The sequence below is a fragment of the Apiospora phragmitis genome (genome assembly GCF_038363925.1).
Source record: "Apiospora phragmitis strain CBS 135458 chromosome Unknown utg000005l:1.0-4161743.0:1.0-4166827.0, whole genome shotgun sequence".
Classification (NCBI taxonomy): domain Eukaryota; kingdom Fungi; phylum Ascomycota; class Sordariomycetes; order Amphisphaeriales; family Apiosporaceae; genus Apiospora; species Apiospora phragmitis.
The window spans coordinates 1,975,658-1,989,707 of NW_027117403.1; the positions used below are offsets into that span (position 1 = coordinate 1,975,658).

Below are 14,050 nucleotides of genomic sequence, written 5' to 3' on the forward strand. Positions count from 1 at the left end.
CCATGCTCGCTCAAAATCAAACTTTCGCTGAAGCGCGATATGCGTGCTTATATGTCCAGGGCTAGGTAGTCGTGCTGTGCAGGGGGGCCCAGGAACCGCTCTAACGACTTGGCGACACATTCAAGCTCGTACGAAGAAAAGCCAGGAGGCGGAGGAGGACTGGCTTCGTCACGACCAGCCTTCGGCTGCAAAACGGCGATGGGTGGGCTAGGAAGGCTGAAATCGTATAGACGCTCCTCCGCATGGCGTAGAAGGCGCCAGAATGTTACCTATCGAGTTTTCGGCGTCAGTATTCTGCTCAGTAGGCGCAATGACGGCGGCAGTGCATACGACTAGAGAGGTAGGTGTAACAACATCCTTTTTCAGCACTAATATTACCCCAACAGCTGGAACACCAACCCGTTCTATAATTTCCGGATTCCAACAATATGTATGATTATGATACAAGGCGAAAATATAGCAAGTCGTCGTAATCGGCGGCGACGTCGCCAGTCGGTGGAAGGCAGAATGGCATGTATAGGCTAACCGTAAAGGGGCGCGATTGAGGCCAAATCCGAGTTTTGTCACACCTACCCGTATAACCCGACTTTCGAAAGGACAGAAGCAATTGGATTGTGTTTGTGCATGTGTTCGGGAGAAAGGGAGCGGGGGGATATCAGTGAAAGCCACTTACCGTTACCTCCTCATCTTTATGTCCCTCCTTCTTCACGGTCCCAATGACAGCTTTCCCTCGTACGTAGATCGGCGGCCCGAAGAAGCCGCAGGCGTCGAAGATACGCTCCAGATACGAAGTGTTCACTCCGATTTGGGGGAACCAGCGAGCTACGCCGTCCTGTAGGTTTTGGCAAGAGAAACATTCCCTATCCAACCGCCGCCGGTTTGGATCCCCAATACGGGCCGCTCCCGAGTTGTGGAGCTTGCAGTCGCTAACAAGTTCCAAGTTGATCTCTCGTAGGTTCGGAAAGCGCCAGCGTAGCAATTGCCAGACCCGATCGAACTGGGGTGGGAAGCGAGCGTGCCGTCGGCAACAGGAGGAATATGAGCATTCCTTACCATACGAGACCTATGGAAATCGAAACGCCCTACTCTATTTCTGAAACGAGGTAGGTTCGGAAACAGCTCGGGTATGGTGATACTGGTCAGCTTTTGCAGGTCGTTGATATCGAAACACAGCCCCAAGGGGTGGTGCCGTGGAAGCTTCAGACTATCCAAGCTGAAATTGAAGTAGACTTTAGCTTCGTTTCCGTCCAGGGCAAAGGCCGTTTGGAAGTGTAACAGAGTCTCGTGTCGGCTCTCGGAGTTCACGAAGAGAGAGACCGGAGGCTTCGAATCGGTCGTAGTCGAAGTGACGAAGTGTCTACCGTGCGCCAGTATGGATGCTCTGTAGTTTATAGGGTCGTCAATTCCCCAATCCCTTCTTATCAGCCGTGTTTTGTAGTTGCGTGTGATTGTATGAACCTCGTCTTCATAAGAAGAATCCCTGGGTCGTGTAGAGTCCGGAATCCCATGCCTGAAAGCGACAAGATTGCGCTTGATAGTGACCACGCGATGTTCCCAAGTGTGCTGCCAAATAAGGCTACGGAGCTCCGGCGGCAACCTCGAGAACTGTGGCCATGCCTTCTCGATCTTCAGCCTGCCGACCATGTCGGAAAGTTCCTCGACGCTCATATCACCATTCTTCCCGTCAAGGAGCCATGGGCCAGCCTTCGGCGGGACAACTATTCTGCCGTGAATGACAAGTCCATTCTGTAAGGTCTCATAGCACACAACGCGTCGCTTTATGGGAACGGGAGATACACCCTCCTGATACCGTTGTCTTTTACCCAGTATCTGCGGGAGGGCATAGAGGATAACATGGCGACGTTTTCGAGGCATCCAGTCGGTGTCGTAGAAGGCAGCACTGTGCTTCCTCTTGGTTGGTACGATCGAGACGGTGTCGAAATATCTCGGTGAGTCTTCCATGTCCGAGTCTGTGTCGTCAGGAACCTGGAACTTCATGTTGACCAAGGTTCAGTACCCTCGAAGAGAACGTTTCGATTGTACAGTTCAACCCTTGAAGTAATGCTATTCCGTGTATGCCGTTTTCATAATTGAATTGAATGGTTGTAGCAGAGACGAAAAATGAGACCGGTATCGATTGATGAGACCCTTCGAGGCGTGCAGGGAACGAAACGGCGAGGCAGGCAGGATGGTGGAATAACCGGACAGAAAGTGGCATCACCAGGTGGTTACTCCGTAGGCGGAGGCTCGTTGGGTTGCGATAAATCAAACAACATCCGTGACAAAGTAGGGAAGACCGTGACCGTATCTATGTTCCGAATTTTCAGTGCGGATGAGAAAGTTTTCCTTGCCCAGGTACGTACACGTTAACGGTGACAGACGCGACGCGTGAAGCAAGACCCAATCGCCGTCACATCCATCTCACCATAAAGCCACAGCCGCGATACCTGCAGACAACAGTAGACCTAGAGCATCAAACCCCATCTTGAGGAGACCAGATTGCTCACACAATCGTGCTGGGCATAGACAACAAAACTTATTACGTAGACTCAGAGGATGTGCTTTCACAACATCTGCGCCTGATCGATCAAAGGACCCTCTAGATCTTTTTCTTCTTCGGAAAGATGGCTTGGCTTCTTCATCAATGGCCACGGACTCGGAACTGTCCACCACTCTCACGCTCGGGCGCACGAAGTGATGTAGTTGCTCGTCGACCGCGGGAACAACAGGCATATTCCACTGGCCACTCCTGGGTACCCGCTGGAGAATAGTCGCAGGGTGGTTGACCATGCCGATGGCCTTGAGTAACACGCTTGATGACTGAGGAGCCAAGTTAGCCTTGAGACTTCATTCAAGGGTAGATCTGCTCGCGAGAACTGGAAAGGCTCCTGATCATGCCTAACCTCATGGGCCGTTCCTCCTGGTAAATGCGATCAAACCTAAGATGCTCACGTTTTACCTGTTTGTACTGCATTGCCTTCTGCACTGGTCCACTGATAGATAGTAAGTAGGGCCTGCCCCCTGACTTGACGACAAGTCAAATGCAATACCCTCCAAAGGGCTGCTAGGACAATTCTAGGTATATGAACATGACCCTGCCTCAGTAGCAGAGCTTACTGGCAAACTCGGAGGAACCCATCCCTTTTTATGAGAAACAAGGATAGCACTTGAGCAATGGTTCACACCGAGCCTCTGCAGAAGTGTTATCTCAGGGTATTATTTGTATGTGAACGTCCTATGTGAATGTAAGGGTATTATTATATGTGCATCATCTCGGTTCTCTTCCACTGTATGTACGAACCCCTTTCGATGAAGTAGCCCGAGTAACTGTCACTGATATCAAGCTGGACAATAACTCTCACCCCATCTTGTACATTCAGTACACGCCTCCCACCCCCTTAAGAGCACCCCTTCCTGAGCCACGTATCTCCCATTAAATAGCTGACCACAACCTGACTGAAACTCAACCACCCATGACGATATCTACCAACCCCTGAATCTTCCCGCGCAGCCCGATGCCGTACCCGATGCCCACGACGCCCTTGGCGAACCGCCAGGCGCTGTCCTGGTTGCGGATGGGGTACTGCGCCGCGGGCGGGATGGCTGTGCGGATGCCGAGCCAGCCCCAGCGGTCCTCGCAGACGCTCTTGATATTGCACAGCCCGCGCAGCCCTTCCTCGCCGGCGAACCGGCCGTACCCAGAGCCACCGACGCCGCCGAAGGGCAGCTGCACGGCGTAGAACACGGCAAAGTCGTTGACGGCGACGCCGCCCGCGCGGACGCCCCGGACGATCTGCTGGACGACGGAATCCGAGTCGCGGCCCCAGACCGAGGCGCCGAGGCCAAAGTCGGGCGCGTTGGCGATTTTCAGCAGATCCTCGGCCTTGCCCGAGGGGACGGCATGATGGTCATGATGGGACCGAAGCACTCCTCGTTGGCGAGCGCCATGTCCGGTGTGACGTCGACGACCAGCGTGGGGGTGAAGTAGAAGCCCGAGGGGTGGTCCGGGTGTGTATAGCGCTTGCCGCCCGCCAGCAGCCGGGCGCCCTTGGCCACGGCGTCCTCGACGAGCGCCTCGAGCCTGGAGAAGGAGGCATCCGAGACCATGGCGCCGACATCTTTCTCCACGCCCAACCTGAGCGCATGGGCGCGCGGCTCGAGCATTGACACGAGTTTGTCGTAAACACCCGGCGCGGCAATGATACGCTCGATGCCGATGCAGTTCTGTCCTGCGGCCTGGAAGCTGCCGCGCATGAGCGTGTCGGCGATGCGCTTGAGATCACCCTTGGCGGAGTCTGTAATGATAGCCGCATCCTTCCCACCCAGCTCGGCAAGTACAGGCGTAAGGGTCCTGGCGGCGCTCGCAGCAACGTGATGACACACCGGCTTGCTTCCAATAAACGTAATGTGCGAGATGCCCGGGTGACTGGTCAGGTGCTCCGCCGCGCTCGGCCAGCACACAACTGTCTGGACCAACGCGGGGTCTTGACCGTGTGCGACCAGAGCTCCCCGTACGATGCTAGTGTAGTAGGTAGAAGACCAGCAAGTCTGTTCGCTGACCTTGACGACGATTCCGTTGCCGGCAAAGATAGCGCTAATGATGGGACCGATCAAATTGTGAAAGGGATAGTTCCAGCTGACAAGTGCGGCAACGACGCCCATGGGCTCGTACACCACTTTGTTCTGCTTGTATGTCATCAGGAGGTTTGTAGGTCTTTTCTCGGGCTGCAGCGCCTTCTCGCCATGGTTAATGGTCCACTGTAGCTTCTCTGTCGTGACGAGGATCTCGCCGAGCTGAGCATCCAGCATGGTCTTGCCCGAGTCCAAACTGCTGACGCGACAGATCTGCTCTTGATTATCAAGTACGTATTGAAGCAGGGTCTTCAAGACGGCACGTCGTTGGGCAAACGTCGTCTTGGCCCATTTTGCCTGGGCAGCTGTTGCCGCTTCGATGGCGCGGTCGATTCCGGCTGGGGTTGAAGGGTTGACGAGACCAAGAAGCTGCCCAGTGGCTGGTGAGTAGCACCGGACTGCGCTGCTGCCAGAAACCTTGATAGATGGCGACACGAGGATCTCGGGTTCTCCTTCGGGATACTTGGGCGGAGGGACCGTGTATCGAATGGTGGCACTTGTCTGAGACGTGACCAGGAAGTACAAGAAGATGATAGCCGTAATCGACCAGACGAAGGGCGCAATCAGCTGCCAAACGTCTTGGTAACTACAAGTTTTGTTGTTACATTAGCAGTAGATTCATCCACAACATGGTATGGGCGGACGGGCGGTTTAGAGAAACATACGGGAAGCTCTTGACCAACTTGGTCAACTGGCCGACCCAGTCTTCGAAACCCTCGCTGGCCATGTTGATGGCTACATGTATCGACCGACGTCTCTTTCCAATTCTTGGTGACAACACAGGAACAGGATTCACGAAGGGACGCTCATAGCGGCACAACGCTCAGCCAATGCCCACTCCTATTGATCAAGATCAATTTATCAATCGACTGATCCGGGAGATTTGGATCAGGGTCCAGTTGTTGTACTGTGGCGCTTGGGGCACTTGCGACTGGCAGGTGTGGCTGAAAAAACCCTACTAGTAACAAGTAGCTACTACTCTCTGTAGTGGCCATCAGCTCATTGTCATCCCACCACTCTCAACAGATGTAGATATATAACCAAATACGGAACCAGTCTTGAATGTCATGGGCAATAAAAAATTCCTGGTTTTTTTTTGCTTCTAATGCTGCTCTGTATTATATATTCTCCAACTCCAACTCCACCATCACCCACATCACCCCTTCATCTACCGTGGACGTACAGATATATACAAACCAATTTATGGTCTTTCCTCGTGTCGATCGATTCATCCCTGTCGAGTGCTCTTGTAATCCAAAGTCAAAGGATTTCCCGTGCTCTTCTCGGATAACGCCATGTCCCATCTGTTCACGTTGAAATCCGTGAATTATCAAAAAAGAAAAGGAGAAGGAAAGCGAAAACTAGGTCCTTCCCCCCGCAAGCAGTCAGTCATCTCGTACAGTTGTCTCTTCGCTGTGCCCAATGCCCTTGAAACGCCAATGCCAAAAAACGATAAGAAAAACAACGAAGACACGTCGTGGCCCCAGAAGACAGTGTGTAGCCGGGCAGCCGTTTTTCGATGTGGGAACGGATAGTAAATGAAATAAGCAAGGTCGTCAAGAAGTTTTGACCGTCGTGGACCTCATACAAGATCATTGAGGCGTAAGTAAATCGGCTAAAGGATCAAGTCATCACAGGAGCTCGCTATTCATGTTCCTGGATGTTGTTGTCCTTATAATGGAAGGCAAAGGGGGACTTAAACGATTTGCCTCTTGTTCGTTTCCTTATGCGGTTGACTATACCGGTTTCTTGTGCAGGATCTGAAGAGGGACCGGCTGACTGTGTCGATTCATACCGGCCAAGCATGGCTGCGGAAGTGAACTCATTGGTTGCTTCGTAGCTCGGCCGTACACGATCCATCGAAGCTCGCATACGGTCATATGATGGCCTCACCCGGTCCAACGATGGCCGGATGTTGATCTCTACTGACGCTTGAGAATGCCGTGTGTAATTCGTGCCATCGCTACCGTTGTGACTACGAGCATTGTGTGTCGCGGTCGAGTGGACTGTAGGTGGATAGATAGGCCGGCGGTCTTCGTCTACACTTGGCATAGCTTCGTGGCCCCGCTTGATGGTAGAATCGGATGAGTGAGACGAGCCAGATTTTTCGGGTTCGCCTGCGGCATCTTTGTCTTCGAGATGCTTGAACATTCCCATGGTTGCTTGTTCACGAATGATGTCAACGTCATAAGGGAAGTACACCTTCTGTATCGCCTTGACTGCATAGCGCGGGAACAAGCAGATGACAGGGGTAATGAAAAAGACCGCCCAGAAGGTCGCTTCCGAGTAGACTTGGCCGGCTGCCTGGTAAAAGAAGACAGACCACGTCCCCGACGTATACACAGCAGTCCAGAAGAAGATGAACAAGTCGCTGAGACAGACGCACAACAACATGATCCAATCCCATCGGTAGGTGTTGATGAGAATGTACATGTTGATGGTCAAGACTGCAGGGTGAGCGACGTAAGTTCCCAAGTCGAAGACGGTCGGCCAAATCCAATCCGTTGTCAGTAACAAATGTGGCGTTGATAATGGTGAGATAGGGTATGAAGAACACCATCACACTTTGGTAAATGCCATCAACCATGTATAGCCTGGGGGTAAAAGTTAGATACGCGGACGTTCAATGTTCTGTCAGTTGTCACTTACCAGAACTTGGTCTGTGTCCACTCCAGACGCTCGATACCCCGACGGTAAAGTTGAGGAACAGCGAGCGAAATAGTATCGGACACATCTTGATCTAGAACACCCATAAGAATAACGGGTACCGAAGTGAAGAACAGGTTGAACATCAGAATGTACGTGTAGTCAAAGAGGTACGTTATATCGAAATCCGTGAAGCACTGGTACCAGAAAATTGCAAAAGTCCATACCATATTCTTGTAGAAGAAGTTGGAGATGGTTTCAGCCAGCCGTCTGTACGACCATCGACCGTGGATCAGGACCAAGCGCTGGAGGAAGCGGAACTGGCCGATGGCATAATCCGAGGACATAACGGCCTGGCGCCCCTCCACACCAGCAATACCAACGCCCACGTCGGCTTCTTGGATCATGGCCACATCGTTGGCACCATCACCAATGGAAAGGGTCATGACGTCTAAGCCAGACTTGACCATGCCAACAACCGCCGCCTTTTGGGCAGGACTGACACGACAGCAGAGAACCGATTTGCACTGCTTGCACAGAAGCAAGAATTTCTGCATCAAAGTCTCGTGAAGTACCCATCGCAGCGTGAATCCGTCGATGATAAGGGCATGTGTAGGAGCAGGTGCACGGTGGTCTTTCCTTGCCGCGGCAAGATCCTCGTCGCTCCCTGTGATACCAAAGGTCTGCAGATTCTTGTCTAGCTCTGCCTCGGCGGTTTGCAAGAATTCTGCTTCGGTGATGGCACCAGTCTCGTCTTCCGGGATCTTCAGGTGGATAAGCTCCATATCATTGTTAAGAAGGTTGCATGAGAAGCCAATGTTTATGGCAGTTTCGACTTTGTCGCCCGTCAAAACCCAGAGTTTGACACCGGCTTCACCCAAGAGAGCGATGGTGTCGGGCACGCCATCTTGCAGCCGGTCTTCAATAGCAGTACCGCCTATCAAGTCGAATTCTCGCTCAATCTTGTCGGCGACTTCCTCAAGCTTTTCTTCTCTGTCCTGCAGCGCAGTGGCGGCCTTGTCATGTTCCTTCCGCCATGCGAGATACTCAGGCTCCGACAGGACACGTTGAGCGAGACACAGAGTACGCAAACCCTCCCTTGCGAACATCTCAAGATGTTCAGCAGTCGTTTTTCGGAGTTCTTGTTGTTCCCCTCGCTTGAGTCGGGAGTAGATAACGCTGTCTGCTCCTTTGCAGAACAAGACAATACGCCCATCCGGCATCTTTACAATAGCACTCATTCGCTTTCGACTCGAGTTGAACTCGATTGTGTTGAGGATCGAGTAATGCCTCTCTTCACCCATGACGTTCAGCTTGATGCCATCCGACGTGGAGCCGAGGACGGTGAAACCCATGTCTCTCGCCGTGGCTACTAGAGCTGCCTCATCAGGCGACTGTGCCTTGAACAGCATCTTTGGGGGGTCGCCTGGTACGTGCTCGGCGATGACGGTGTGGCATAGTGCTAGGACAAGCATAAAATGCTCGTTCGCCGCTTGCTGTTCCGGACCGGAAACCCCAGTAAGATCTTCGACAAAGTCGGGTGCAATGAAAGTCACATCCTCCTCGTGAAGGTATGGATTATCATGTATCTTGCGCAGTCCCGCAACGGCCCGAATCTTTCCTTCGGCAATCTCCTTCTTGGCTTTCGCGGACTCCTTCTCCACGTCGACACCCAAGCGTTTCTGCATACCAGCTTGCGCTTCTGTGTATGCTTCTCCGTAGGGTTGGCCATTGATGGTGGCCTTCTTGAACTCCATGACGTTTTGAGTCAAGGTGCCGGTCTTGTCAGAGAAGATGTACTCAATTTGGCCAACGTCATCCGAGATATTCCAGGACTTCGGGACGCATGGCTGATCGATCACGTCGTAATACATACCAACATCGTTATAGATGAAGACTGCCTGGAGCGTTCTGACGATTTCCAAACTAATGTAAAGCGAGATAGGCACCAGGTTCTGAAAGACAATAACTGCGGCCCAGAACGTGATGAAACCAGTCAGCCCTGGAGTGCCACCTATAGACCCGTAGTCGAACCAGGCCAAAGATGCATCGCTCTTGCCCCAGGCCACGCCGTTGACAAAGGCAGAAACCAGGCACATGACCAAGAGGATGGCGAAATTGCAAATGACGTTGAAGTTGAGCTCCCGAGCGATTCGAGCACGCTTACTGGGCGTTACTCCGGCGTTCATCATGATCTTGGTATCATGTCCAGTAAACACGACGACACCGAGAATCCATTCAGTGTTTCGAAGATTGCAACCTCGGAGCAGCATATTATCGATCGAGATGGGCTCCGTCATATCTCTTTCGTGACCATTGACTTCCTGCTGCCACTTGATTGCACCGTTGTATTTGTACAAGTTCGGCTGTGGGGGTTCGCTCTCAATGCTGAATTGGGCTCTTTCGCAGTCCCGTGCGTGTTTCAGGAACGACCACATCGAAGCGCCTGGCGCACCTTCAAGTTGGTCTCGCCGTCCAGATTCTTGGTTTCCACGTAGCATGCTCCGTCGGAGTCGGATGTCGACAAGACAATAATATCAGCAGGGATCTCGTCATCATTGTACAGGCGGACAAAATCTCCGACCTGAATGCTCTTCCAGGCATCCCTGTGGAAGCGACCGCCGCCGTTGGAAGGCAACCTATAGTTGATGAGATCGCCTTTTACTCGTTCCAGTGCTTCTGCCTCGTTCGAGTTGAAGGACATGGCCGAGGATCGATTGGCACCAGGGACGGGCAAGGTATTTGGCGAGGCGAGAGGTGAAGGAACCGGTGTCATCTGGATGTCCTCCTGGGCAGACAAGAAAGAGGTGCGGTGCGAGCTGGGGGTTATAGCCATGGATTCCCTGGGCCCTGTGGCATGGGTATCGACAGACGGACGGGGGCCTGCTATGCCACGCATGGCACTTTCTTTGGGGTTCTTCTTCCATAACGCTTCGATCGCATGCCAGATTGCGCCAAAGAACTTGCTGGAGGCCTTCTTGATCTTGCGCCAAGTAGATACCTGATCAGCTGCAACGTTGACGTTGTCCCAGCCGACGAGTCGGTGCACCGGAGCATTGTTGAGTTCATTATCGAGAACAGTTCTGCGATAGTCTTCAATGGCATCTTTGATAGCGGTGACCGCGATAATAACAATCAAAGGCACCGCATTCAGTCCAGGGTTCGTACCCCCGAATATGGGGAAAATCTAGATAAACACCGAGTTATTATGACATCTTCCAGTAAACCACAACACGCTACCGGAACTTACCACCAATATAACCAAGAACAAGAAGAAGATATTCGCAATATTGTGAAACTGGAACCACAAGTTTTTTGGAATAAAAGATAGCGGTGTGTATTTGGCAGTCCGGATCTTGTTTCTCGTATACGTCTGCTTTGGCAGTCCCGTCTCGTCTTTGAATTCGTCTGGCAGTGGCTGGTTGAAGAACAGGGTTCTGCCTTCGTCATCGGCGCTCGAGGTTGAGCTGTGTGCATCGTCTTGATCGATTTCCTCGTCGGGCTCGTTGACGCTTTCTAACCGAGATCCCTGGCTCGTCCCGGACTGCCTCTTCTTTTCCGTCGAAGTCGTTCGCTTGTGTATGCGGTCTATAATCGATATTCGCTTCGTGCCGCCGCTCTTGACCGTCAACTTCCTAGTGGCCCATCTTGAGCGATTAGGAGTGATCTCGTCTCCCTTGTCTCCCTTGTTGCCCTTGGACTTGCCGTTGGCGCCATCGCCACCTTTCGCCATGTTGTGAGGATTACGGGCGGAGCCCGACAAACACGAAGTGTCCCGCCAGAGTAGCCTCTATGGCCTCGACTCTCCAAATCCACGCTCCAACTGGTGATTCGTTGTTGTTTGGGTGTGCGTACAAGCACTGGGGTTGGCGGGGATCGGAACCGGATGACGGAGTTTTACTAAAGCCACAACAGACAGCCCATTCGAAGTCACGACGTCGCTGACAATTCGCTTGTTCGTCTCCTTTTTGTGGCGATAGAGTACACCGGGGAAGGGTTGATGCTGTCTAAACAGTAAGTACCCTTGAGAGCCGAAATTTGCGTGCTTGCAAACTCCGTCCTGTAGCGACGGTGGGTTGGAATGGCGGTTTGTTGTGTGGAAAAGGGACAAGTTTAGTTTGGAAGGGGGAAACGGCGACAATTGGATTGGGGACTGGGAATAAGGTAAATTGGAGCCTTCGTTTTTCGAGGGTAGGATCGCTAATGTTCTGGTCGGATGGCCGGGGGATATGGTGGGACCTAGAAAACCAGGCGTGGTATGAACTGGAAGTACATGCTTTGAGGCTTTGTCCGAACAAACTGCTGGAAGAAAGCCTGCTTATCCTTGAGCGCAACCCAATTGAATTGGCGGAGAGCGAGCGAGGCCAGCCAGTACCGACCCTAATAGCAGAGTCAGGGAGGAGAACGCACCCACCCCTCCTTGACACTAGACCTGGACGATCAGTTGCGCTGACCTTAGTTAGCAGCAGCCCAAACTGATTAGTGGTTGGCATGCACTGCGGGAATACTGCATTGCGAAGGCTTGGGGTGCTTGGATCTAGCACAGAAGACGGCATACTTGGGTCCGCTTGTTCAGTATGTGCTTATTCAGATGCTCCGTCTGTCACTGTGATCAGCGCGAAGTCACGTCTTCATAACATTTTCGGAGGGTTACCTGGCAAATGTGCTGTGTTGTATTGTATATTGGCACCTTATACTTGATTCATTTATTAGTACATGTTTCCACTCTACGCTTCCTGTCCAAAAGAGAAAATCGCAGGCTGGATGGATCTAGGTCCTATTGCGACTGGGAGCTCCCCGGCACGACGCTTGTCAGGTATTGATTGCTGTCAGAATCAATGCGCCTGCTCTTCTGCCCATCTCTATGCCCTTTTCTGACTTGGCCGAGCGAGCACAACGCCAACAGGCTCTGACATGATTCATTCTTACTGGATGCCTACATGAAATCCTTTCCCTCTTTTATCTGTAAGGCCGACTACTAGCTTCGGGGCTGAACACAAACCGCGCGAAGCCAGCCCACACGGATCTCACAGTACCTAAGATACATATCCTTGTATTAGATTAGGTGTCCCTTTTTTTCTCTCTCCCAACAACCTTAGCAGCTTGGTAAGCACACAAGTAAGCAAGGTGAGAGAGGTACAAGGCTCAGTTCTGGTAACCACCCTCTTTGCCCCTCGTTACTTGTGCTACCAGTCTCCTAGATTCGACAATTGTATTAATCGTCAATCGATGCCTAATAGTAATAGTAACAGTATATTTTTCGTTGATGAGGACGGGACCGACTGGATTGGTACGTGCAACACACAACTGGACTCGGGGCTCCTTGCTTCCCTCGGGATCCAAGCAAGGTCTTTTCTGGATCCGGTCGGGGTTTTTGGGTCTCTTAAACCCGAACCCAGATGGTCCAGCCATGACAACATGTTTTCCACCAACCTGAAACGGCATTATCTAGATAACGGTATGATACGTGATACTGTAGCTGCTGTAGCACATACTAATAATTGCTACCTGAGTTCATCTACCAACTGATTGGGCAATAGAGTATTAAATGCAGTGGAGGTTTGCTTGAATATCGTCATCTAAGTAGGGTTGTTAGTTGGCTCGAACAGAACAGAGGGGGTTATATTATTTCGGTCTGCCGACTGTTTCGCCCTGAACTCGGAAAATGAAAAAGCATATCGGCTTTACTTAGGAGCTAAATCGGACAACTGTACACACCTCTTCCTTGGTCCAACCTAGCTTGTTACACGTTGTCTCTCCTGCCAGAGTCTCAAATGTAGCCACGGAGTACATCCTTTCAAAACCTAGCATCGATGGCTCTGGATGTTCGCGTTCAATTGCATCCTGCTTAGAGCCCATTCTCCGTGCACTGCAATGATATGACGCGCCAAGACTGCCAATCCTCCCTGCACAGAGCCTGCGAAAGCCAAGGCACGTACCTGATTCTACGGAAACATCGTTTGGAGTATGAGGTATTGGATCGGAGGCAGTCTGTCACCCGCATTCCGTGGTTCAAAGCTCGCTGCGGTCTTGGTGAACGCGCCAGTATGCATAATGATGATATTGCTTACTGTTCCGTACAAAGCCGTAACCGTATACACAGCCTCTGTACGGTGGTCAGGAATGTCTTTCAATAAAAGGTTCCAGCCATGTGTAACAGCATAAGCCAGCACCTGTCGCGTCCCCAAACCACAAACCCGATCCGTGGTGGATGACCTGCACAAGCCTACTTTGCACTGTGTGGTAACCATCGAGATATAGCCGTATGCGTCAACCGGATACAGTGGGGTGACCTTTCGGGGTCTCACTAAAGACCGTCCTTAAACGCGATGCCGCGGCCACACATGCATACTCCGCACTGGACGAGCAGTTTTAGAAATAACCACTGCAAGTAAGACTTAGTAAGATCTTCATACACTCTGCCGGGCTGCCGAAGAGACCAAGAGTCCTCAAGTGGCTGGTGGGTGATGAAGTCGCCAGAGAGGAAGCCGACTTGGCAGGCGTCGCCGAGTCCGTCATCACGTAGTTGGTGATCTGTGCCGTGCTATTACGTAGAGCACGGCCACTGTAACGTACCCGAAGATTACATCATACAGGGGGTGTGTGGGTGGGAGGTGGCTCATCACGTCTCTGTTCTCTCGTCAGGCATTCTACGGAGGTCCCACTCGCGGCAGGAATCTCTTAAATTAGATCCCCCGTTGTACACGTACGTTGGCAACTTGGCATCTCCTAGCCTCACAAACAACACGGCGCTGTTTTGCACGATACTCGA

The 14,050-nt window shown here is 52.0% G+C and overlaps 3 protein-coding genes across 3 annotated transcripts; all 3 read right to left on the reverse strand.

Moving 5' to 3' along the window:
• Window positions 1-47: 47 nt before the first annotated feature.
• PG994_004656 (uncharacterized protein) lies at window positions 48-1,998 on the reverse strand (the record flags this gene model as incomplete). The annotated part of the gene is made up of 3 exons (XM_066856065.1): window positions 48-269; window positions 674-997; window positions 1,054-1,998. 3 exons carry the CDS (start codon window positions 1,996-1,998, stop codon window positions 48-50), a joined length of 1,491 nt encoding a protein of 496 aa, XP_066718232.1.
• Window positions 1,999-3,463: 1,465 nt separating this feature from the next.
• On the reverse strand, window positions 3,464-5,359 carry PG994_004657 (succinate-semialdehyde dehydrogenase- variant; the record flags this gene model as incomplete). The annotated part of the gene is made up of 3 exons (XM_066856066.1): window positions 3,464-3,883; window positions 3,967-5,218; window positions 5,298-5,359. The coding sequence occupies 3 exons, from the start codon at window positions 5,357-5,359 to the stop codon at window positions 3,464-3,466; spliced, it is 1,734 nt and encodes a 577-aa protein (XP_066718233.1).
• Window positions 5,360-6,276: 917 nt separating this feature from the next.
• PG994_004658 (uncharacterized protein) lies at window positions 6,277-11,011 on the reverse strand (the record flags this gene model as incomplete). The annotated part of the gene is given in 5 exon segments (XM_066856067.1): window positions 6,277-7,079; window positions 7,096-7,226; window positions 7,282-9,676; window positions 9,712-10,465; window positions 10,529-11,011. 5 exon segments carry the CDS (start codon window positions 11,009-11,011, stop codon window positions 6,277-6,279), a joined length of 4,566 nt encoding a protein of 1,521 aa, XP_066718234.1.
• Window positions 11,012-14,050: the final 3,039 nt, after the last annotated feature.